At 52.6% G+C, this 10,084-nt stretch overlaps 1 protein-coding gene across 1 annotated transcript in view; it reads right to left on the bottom strand.

Annotated features, from left to right (window-relative positions):
• The window catches only part of FEZ1 (fasciculation and elongation protein zeta 1), a 17,572-nt gene that overhangs the window by 7,130 nt on the left and 358 nt on the right, over positions 1-10,084 (bottom strand). The window contains exons 2-4 of the mRNA XM_017809871.1: positions 5,188-5,490; positions 1,606-1,699; positions 404-505 (exon numbers count right to left, since the gene is read on the bottom strand). Of these exons, the coding sequence (XP_017665360.1) occupies positions 404-505; positions 1,606-1,699; positions 5,188-5,462 (471 nt within the window). The 5' untranslated portion in view covers positions 5,463-5,490. The remainder of the gene's footprint in view (positions 1-403; positions 506-1,605; positions 1,700-5,187; positions 5,491-10,084) is intronic.

Below are 10,084 nucleotides of genomic sequence, written 5' to 3'. Positions count from 1 at the left end.
TGCACCTGCACCCTGCACCTGGCACCTGCACCCTGCACCTACACCCCACATCTGCATCCTGCATCCCACACCTGCACCCTGCACCTGGCACCTGCACCCTGCACCCCACATCCACATCCTGCCTCTGCACCAGCATCCTGGAGCTGCAACCCACCTCTGCCCCCCTACCCCTTTCATTCTTCCCATGCCACCCACTTTATCCAGCACCCCCATCCCACGTTCCCATCTGCACCCAAATCCCGTGTCAGCACCCACCACCTGCACTTCCCTTTACATCCACATTCCACATCCTCATCCCAAGATAATGGGATTTGGCCTTTCCTTGTGCTTTCAGCACATGGCCATGGGGCTGGGGGGGGTTAAAGGACACGCAGGGATCCAGGTGCCCAGGGGGTGGGGGTACCTGCTCAGCTGTCAGCAGCGGCTCCTCGTTGATGCCCGAGTCCTGCTCACTCCTCTCAGTGAGCTCCTCCTCCTCCTCCTCCTCCTCCTCCTTCCCACCGAGCTGCAGGAGACACAGGCTGGGCAGCCTTGGGGGCACCACAGGCCCGGCCCAGCACGGACACAGGCATGGCCCTGGCCCAGGGAGAGGCACCAGGCAACTGTGGCTCAGGGGGACAGGCTGCACGGGGGGTGGCATGAGGAGACACCGGATTGAGGGTGTTGGATGCAGATGCTGGGTGGGGATGTTGGTGGGAGGACGTTGGACAGAGGCACTGGATGGAGATGGATGATGTGGCATGGGGAAGTGTTGGACAGGGATGTTGGATGGGGCTTTGAACAGAGCCCCTGGAGACAGAGACGATGAACAGGGAAGCACTGGAGGGGGAGGTGTTGCAAGGAGATGTATAGAGATGTTGGATAGGGAGACACTGGGTGGAGAGTTGTTGGGTGGAGACACTGGACTAGGAAGAAGGCAGGGAGAAGTACAGGTCTGTTGGATGGAGCTGCTGGATGGAGAGATGTTTTATATATGTAAATATATTGGGTGAGGAGGTGCTGGATATGCTGGATGGAGACCCTGGGGATGTTGAATGGGGAGATGAGGGATGGTGAAGCTGAATGGTCTGATGGAGACACTGGGTGAGGACAGGGAGATGGCAGAGGGGACCTCTGAATAGGGAAGGGATGGATGGAGATGCTGAATGGAGATGTCAGACAACAAGGCGTCTTCTTTATTGCCACCTTTCAGTCTTTTTCACCTTTTCAGAAGCAAATAACCTGAGAAAGTCTCTTCCCCCTTCAGCCACGGGCTGTGTTAAATCCAAACGGGTTAAATTCCGTGGATTCTGGGGCGTTTTTACAACCCCAAAAGCAGCAACTGAGAGCACAAACTCACCACAACAATGAAACCACTGTTTTCTACCCCCAAAAATACCCCACCCCATCCCTGACGCGGGGACAAACCGGCAAATCCCAGATTGTCAAACCAAACACTTCATCTTGCCCGTTTCAGTGTGATTTGACCCTAAAATGTGGACACTCGCTGCATCGGTGCTGCAGCACCCCAAAACTACCATTTTTGGGTAGTTTGCAGTGCCCTGATGGTCATTAAGCCTGAGGAGAGGGGGGTTCTGGGGAGCCAAGGGGGGGCCACAGCCGTACCTGGGGGTTGGTGCCGTCGGGGGCCTCAGTGCCAGGGAGCCATGGCCGGGGGGAGCTCCGGGGGGCAAAGCCATCAGTGAGAGCATCCCAGACCCTGCAGGGAGGGGGGTGGTGAGTGGCAATTCCCAAAATGCTGCCTCTCAGCGAGCTGTCTCAAAAATGGCACGCCGAGACGCCTCGGAACATCCCAAAATGCAGCCCCACAAACAACCTGAAACGCCCTACAAAAATCCCAAAACACCACTGAGACGCCTGAAACATCCCAGAACACCCCAAATGATACCCTAGAAGCCCCCAAATGCTGCCCTAGAAGACCTCAAAGCTTCTCAAAATAGCACCATGAAATATTGCCCTGAAATACCCCAAAGCACCCCAAAATGCTGCCCCAGCACCTGAGATGCCCCCAAATGTCATTTTGAAATGCTGCCATCAAAACACTGCCAAAAGGCCACTGTAATGTTCCAAAATGTCTCCACATGTCCCAAAAGACCACCAAAAAACATCATCATGACTCCCTGAAGTGGCCGAAAGCACCATCCTAAAACACTGCCCCAAAAATCTCTGAAAGGCCCCAAACCACCTCAAAATGCTGCCCTGGAACACCCCAAAATGTCCCCAGATGTTCTCCAGAAATACCCCAAAATGCCCCTAAAGGTCCCAAAGCTCCAAAATGCCACCCTGAAGTGCTCCAACTACCCAAAAAAGACCCCCGAATTACCCCAAAATATCCCTTTTGAACACCTGGAAATACCCTAAAATGCTTTCCTGAAATACTGACCAAAATGCTCCAAAATGCTGTTCCAGAACACACTGAAGCATCTCAAAATGCTGTCCCAAAACTCCACCCCAAAAAGCTTCCCAATGCCTCCAAATACTGCCCTGACATCCTAAAACACCCCAAAATGCTGCCTTGACACGTTGCCCAGAAACCCCTTAAAAAGCCTCAAAAAGCTGCCCAGCTTTTTGAAATACCCCAAAATGCTGCCATGATGCTCCAGAACACCCCTCAATTGTCCAGCACCCCAAAACGTCCTGCCCTGCAGGGCTGGACCAATTTTACCCCAATAAAGTTGCATGGGGGAGGGGGAACAGAGGGGAAAAAAACAAAGCCAGGGGAAAATGGGGAGAAACATGGGAAAAAATGTTTAAAGAGTCCGAAAAAGTGAAAAGGAGAAAAAAGGGGGAAAGTGGAGAAAAGGGAGGGAAGGGGGGTAAAAAGGGAAAAAATTGTATTAAATGTGAAAAAAAGTGAAAAAAGGGGGGGAAGGGGAGAATAGAAAGAGAAGGAAAAAGGAAGAGAGGGGAAAAGGGGGGGAAGGAAGAAAGGGAAAAGGGAAAAACAGAGGAGAAAAGAGAAAAAAGGCGTAAAAAAGATGGAGAAAAAGGGTAAAAAGGGAGAAAAGGAGGAAAAATGGGAGAAAGGAAATTTGGGTAAAAGAGGGGAAATGGAAAAAAATGAAAAAGAGGGAAAAGAAGGAAATAGGGGGAAAATGGAGAAAGATGAGAAAAAGGGGAGAAAGGGAAAGAGGGGGAAATAGGGAATAGGGAGAGGAGGAAAAGGGTCAAAAGAGGGAAAAAAGGAAAACTGGGAGAAAAAGAAAATGGGCAAAAAGAGTAAATGTAAGAAAAAAGAGGGAATGAGGTGAAAAATAGGGGAAAAGTGGAGAACTGGAGGAGGAACAGAGAAAATGGGAGAAAAGAGCAGAAAACAGTGGGTTTGGTCCAACATGGTACCACATCCTAATTCCCTGAAAATCACCCCAAACCCCCCTGCCCCCTTCCCAGCCCGAAACCTGCTCATTTTTGGGGATTTATCTTATTTCCCTCCTCACCAGAGCTGAATTCCCCTTGAAATTAAAGATTTCACCAATTAACACACAAAACCGCACACGGCAAACCCCCACACTGCTATTTTTTAACAAAAAAAAGCAGCAAACCAGCAGTTATCCCCCCAAATTTGCCTTTTCCCCCCTGCTCTTAAAGGGCCAGCACCCCCACCAGGGCCAAGCCCGGAGCAGCAGTAATTTCTGGGTTAATTATGGCCAGAAATGGTTAATAATTGGGGAAATCCAGCGCCTGTAAGGCCCCGGCCCCTCCTCCACCCCGCACACAGGGCTCATTCAAGGAGGAAGAATAAAAAAAAAAAAAAAAAAAAAGCCCTGTTTTGCCCAAAGTGACCCAAAAAAAGAGACAATAAACGGCACAAAGCGGCGACAGCGCGGCCGCCCCGGCGCGGGGCCAAGCTGCGTTTTGCTCTGAAAAACCATCGATTCGGCCAATTGCGAAAATCTGTTCGGCCTCAGCTGCTTTCGGGGACAAAAAGCCAACAAGACAAAACAAAAGAAAAAAAAAATCAACGGATTTGGGGCTTTTTTGGGGGGTTTAAAACAACCCCCTTTGCACGGTGGGAATAAGGATTAGTAGTCGTGGTCTGGGGAATAATCTCAATTAAACACACACCAAAAATCCTCAAGAAATGTGAGAGTGTGTGAACATCATGGGGGAAAAAAAAAACCCATGGATTTGGGGGAAAAAAGCTCGTGGATTTGGGGGAAAAAAAGCTCATGGATTTGGGGAAAAAAAGCTCATGGATTTGGGGAAAAAAAGGTCATGGATTTGGGGAAAAAAAGCTCATATGGATCTGGGGAAAAAAAAGCCCAGGGATTTGAGGAAGGAGAGGCATTTTGCAACAAAGCAAGGTTTTTAATGAAATTGTAGAATTTACCACAAAAGGCACAATGTTTATTGGGGGGCCTGGGGGGAGTTCGACCCCAAACTGGCTGTCCCCTGGCGAGGTACAGAGGAGGTGGCTAAGCTTTACTCACACCTTACTCAAGGTTTATGCTCAACCCCCCGGGCTCTCCTGGCATAGAAGGAGCCATGACCCCCCGGGACATGCTGTGCCACCTCTCAGGATGCTGCTCCAGGGATCCCACACAGCTACTCCAAAGATCCTACATGGCCACTCCAAGCTGCTGCACGATCATGCCGCAGTCCAGGCACTGACTTGCGTGTGGTGAGAGCTCAGAAACATGCAAGGAGGTGCAAGAGGTCCCAGAGGGGTGTTAGTCGTAAGATACTACACCGCTACTCCCAAGTGCTACATGATCACGTTGCAATAGGTGAGCTGGACTGGGTGCTGTGGGAAGGGGGTGTGTGGATCATGACCATGCAAGGAGGCACGCAGGCCCAATCATATGGCCTACTCATACAATCCTACACAGCTACTCACAGGATACCCCACAGCTACTCCATGGCGCCCCATGGCTATACCACGGCGCAAGGGCCGAGGTGCATGTGGGCTGTACCTTGCTAGAGAGGCGGCCTGCGGACCCCAAAGACACCCTTTTCCATGGGATATTACAGTGCTATTCCCGACATGGAGCACGACCATGCCCTCGATGCAGGGGCTGCTCAGAGAGGGGCACAAGGAGGCACGCTGGCTTTGAGAGGGCTTACTCACAGGTTACCACACCGCTGCTTTCATGCCTTGCACGGCCGTGCTGCAGTGCTGGGAGCCAGTTTGCACTGCAGGGGGGGTGTCAGGGGTACGTGTCCCCAGAGCAGGGGGGCCTTACTCACTCCTCATCCTGCAGGCGCTCCTCCTCCTCCTGCGCCTGGAGGTGCCCCCGCACCGGGGCCAGGCCCTCGGTGGTGGCGTCGTAGTTGCGGAAGCAGACGGTGAGCTTCTCGTCGAACTCCTGCACCAGGTCCTCCATCGACTTGAAGCTCATCATCTCGGCCGAGAAGCTCTCCAGCTCCGCCAGCGCGGGGTCCGCGGGGCGCTGCAGGGTCCCCCCATCGTCCCCGGGCCCCTCCTCGAACTCCTCCTCCAGGCTCACCAAGGGCGCCTCCATCCTCCTCAACACCGATGTGCCGCCTTAGCTGCGGGGAGAGGGTGCCCATGAGGCACCAGGCTACTAACAGGTTACACCCCCAGGCTCCCCGTTCCCTTTGCTGCTGCTCTGCTGACTGAAACCCTACTGCCAGGGCTCTTACACAACCAACAGTCTCTCTGCAGTATCCTAGTAGTATCCTAACAGGATCTTAGTACTGCCTTCATAGAAATATGCTGACATCCTGAATCATTCTAGCAGCAATTTACTAGTAGCAACAAAGTGCTGACAGTGGTCCAAGTAGCTTAGTGCTACTCTGATAGTATGTAAAAAACATCATAACATTACCTTTGTCCCTGAAGTGATAGTATCTTACTGGTATCCTTATACTGTATCACTACCATCTTAGCAGTGACTCAAAGTATCATACTAGTATCAGTAATGGGCTGACAGTATCCCAAAAGTTTGAGTGTTGCTCTGAGAGCAACTATCTTACCACAAGTATCTCACCACTATCTTTTCTAGTGCCCTTGTATTGGGAGTTTCCTGCTGATATTCTACTTGCATCCTGAGAGCATCCTACTGAAAAATGAGTAGTCTTGATAGCACCTTAGTAGCTTTGTGATAATATCCTGGTAGTATCACAGTAGTAGTCTGATACTATCTTAGTAGTATCCTAGGAATGGCCCTGTAGTATCTTAGTAGTGCCTTACTAGCATTGGGAAAGGATCTCAGCAGCAGCTTTGGAGTACCCAGACAGTATCCTGACAACATTCATAGCAGCATCCTGATAATAGCTTTTTGCTACACCTAGAGTATCCCAGTAGCAGCCACTGAGTAGCTCAGCATTGCCCTGATGTACCATCACAGGCAGGAATATCCTGATGCTATGTCAGGACCATCCCAACAGCATCCTGGTTCCAGACTTCACAGTGCCCTGACAGTACCATAGCATATAAATTACTAAGGAGTGCCCTGATAGGATCCTATTAGTGGTGTAATGGCATACAGCTATTATCTTCAGAGTGTCCTGGGAGTATCTTGGTAGTGCAAAGTCATACCCAGATATTATCTTTCTTCCATGTAACTACACTGAAAGCAACTTAAACATATCCTGAGAGTAACTGGATGGTGTGTGAGCTGCTCCAGTGGCACCTTCATACGAGTATTTCAGTATCAGTCCTGGAAATATCCTAGTGGTGTCCTGATAGAATCCTGGTAGTGCCCTGACAGTACCTCAGCAGAGTTCTCACAGCAGCCACAAAGCAGCCACACAGTATCCTGAGAGTATCTTAGTGCCACCCTGTAAGTTCTTTACTACAGCCTGCAAGTAACGTGTCCACATTCCACTAAACTCAAGATAGCACCTTAGCAGCATCCCAGCAGCATCTCAGCTGTGTCTAGATAGTAGTTCACTATGTCAGTAACTCAGAAGGTCACTGAGGATATCCCAGTAGTATCTGAGCAGCAGCTTCTTAGGAAGCAAATAGTAACCTAGTAGTAAGGCAGGAATAGCCCAGTAAAGGCATCACTACACCTCCCTGGGGATGGGAGCAGAAATGTCACAGCTCTGGGAGGAAGCCCGGCCAGACCAGGGCTTTGAGTAGCACCCACTCACACCCACATGCTCCCACACCCACGTGCAGCACACCCACACAGCCCTGGGCACACGTGTGCTCCACGGCGTGGGCAAGAGCCTGCAATGCCTGCAGCACGTGCCCACACACACCTGGGCACACCTGAATGCACACACACCATGCAGGTGTGCACACCTGCATCCACACACACCCTGTGCACACCTGAATGCACACAAACCATGCACACCTGAATGCATACACGCTATGCAGGTGTGCACACCTGAATCCACACACACCTGTGCACACCTGAATCCACATACATACACTGTGCACTCCTGAATGCACACACACTCTGTGCACACCTGAATGCACACAAACCATGCAGGTGTGCACACCTGCATCCACACACACCCTGTGCACACCTGTGCACACCTGAATCCACACACACACACACTGTCCATGTGTGCACACCTGCATCCCCACACACACTGTGCACCTGTACACACCCCGTGCACACCTGTGCACACCTGAATGCACACACACTATGCAGGTATGCACACCTGCATCCACACACACCCTGGGCACACCTGAATGCACACACACTATGCAGGTGTGCACATCTGCATCCACACACACACACCGTGAACTGCTGTGCGTGTGTGTGTGTGTGTGTGTGTGTGTGCATGTCCCCACTTGCACCAGAGACCCCCTCCCTCTCCTGCACCACCCACGGACACCTGGCTCCAGGCCCCACAAACACCAGCACCCCAACTTCATGCACACACCCGTGCACACGTGTGCCTGCTCGTGCACATACCTGCACACACACGTGTGCACACACCTCACACCTGTGCACACACACAAGCCTGCAGCCGCACACACACACACCTGCACATGCACACACCTGCACACACACACTCCTACACCTGCACATGGACACACACACACACACAATCTGCACACACACACCCCTGCACACCTGCATTCCCACACTGTGCAGGTGTGCACACCTGCATCCACATACACACACTGTGCACCTCTACACACCTGTGCGCACATGGACACACACACACACACACACACACACGCCTGTGCACATACACATCCCTACACTTGCACATGGACACACACACACACACACAGCCCTANAGGTGTGCACACCTGCATCCACACATACCCTGTGCACACCTGTGCACACCTGAATCCACACCCACTATGCAGGTGTGCACACCTGCATCCACACACACACGCTGTGAACTGCTGTGCACGTGTGTGCGTGTGTGTGTGTGTGTCCGTCCTCCCACTTGCACCACAGACCCCCTCCCACTCCTGCACCACCCATGGACACCTGGCTCCAGGCCCCACAAACACCAGCACCCCAACTTCATGCACACACCCGTGCACACGTGTGCCTGCTCGTGCACACACCTGCACACACATGTGTGCACACACCTCACACCTGTGCACACACACAAGCCTGCAGCCGCACACACACACCCCTTCACATGCACACACACTTGCACATACACACTTGCACACGTACACCCATCTGCAACTGCACACACGCCTGCACATGCACACACCTGCACACACACACTCCTACACCTGCACATGGACACACACACACACACAGTCTGCACACACACACCCCTGCACACCTGCATCCCCACACACACTGTGCAGGTGTGCACACCTGCATCCACATACACACACTGTGCACCTCTACACACCTGTGCACACCTGAACCCGCACAAACACACCCTGTGTACACCTGAATCCACACACACTATGTGACCCCCCCACACACAAACCTGCACCCCCCCACACACACCCCTGCACATGGGCACACACACACACGCCTGTGCACACACACACCCCTACACTTGCACATGGATACACACACACCTGTGCACACACACACCCCTACACCTGCACACACACCCCCTGTGCGCACATACCTGCACATACAAACACGTGCACATGCACACACAGAGCTGAACACATGCACACACACACACTGCCCTGCACGCACACACACAGAAACACACACACCTGCACATGGATGCAGACACACAGACACACACGTTTGCGTGCACACACATCCCCGAGTGCACACATTCTTGCACTACACACATGCACATGCACACACACACAGCTGAACACATGCACACCCCTTTGCACACACACAGACAACCCCTGCACACACAACCCCTGCACACATACACCCCCCTGCACACACACACACAACCCCTGTACACACAACCCTTGCACATACACACACATGCACACACACACAGCTGAACACATGCACACCCCTCTGCACACACACACAACCCCTGCACACGCATACACAGTTGAACACATGCACAACCCCTGCACACAGACCCCCCTGCACATACACACACATGCACACACACACACAGAGCTGAACACACTCCCCCATACACCCACACCCCCCCTGCAAACACCCACAACGTTGCACACACGCACACATCCCTGCACACGCACACACATCCCTGCACACACACACATCTCTGCACACACACACACATCCCTGCACACACACACACATCCCTGCACACACACACATCCCTGCACACGCACACACATCCCTGCACACGCACATCCCTGCACACACACACATCCCTGCACACACACACACATCCCTGAACACACACACACATCCCTGCACACGCACACACATCCCTGCACACGCACACATCCCTGCACACACATCCCTGCACACACACACACATCCCTGAACACACACACACATCCCTGAACACACACGCACATCCCTGCACACGCACACATCCCTGCACACACATCCCTGCACACACACACATCCCTGCACACGCACACACATTCCTGCACACGCACACACATCCCTGCACACGCACACACATCCCTGCACACGCACACATGCCTGCACACGCACACACATCCCTGCACACGCACACACATCCCTGCACACGCACACATGCCTGCACACGCACACACATCCCTGCACACGCACACACATCCCTGCACACGCACACATGCCTGCACACGCACACACATCCCTGC

The sequence above is a fragment of the Lepidothrix coronata genome, unplaced genomic scaffold (assembly GCF_001604755.1).
Source record: "Lepidothrix coronata isolate B3197 unplaced genomic scaffold, Lepidothrix_coronata-1.0 Scaffold27, whole genome shotgun sequence".
Classification (NCBI taxonomy): domain Eukaryota; kingdom Metazoa; phylum Chordata; class Aves; order Passeriformes; family Pipridae; genus Lepidothrix; species Lepidothrix coronata.
This window is presented reverse-complemented; position numbering and strand designations above follow the sequence as displayed.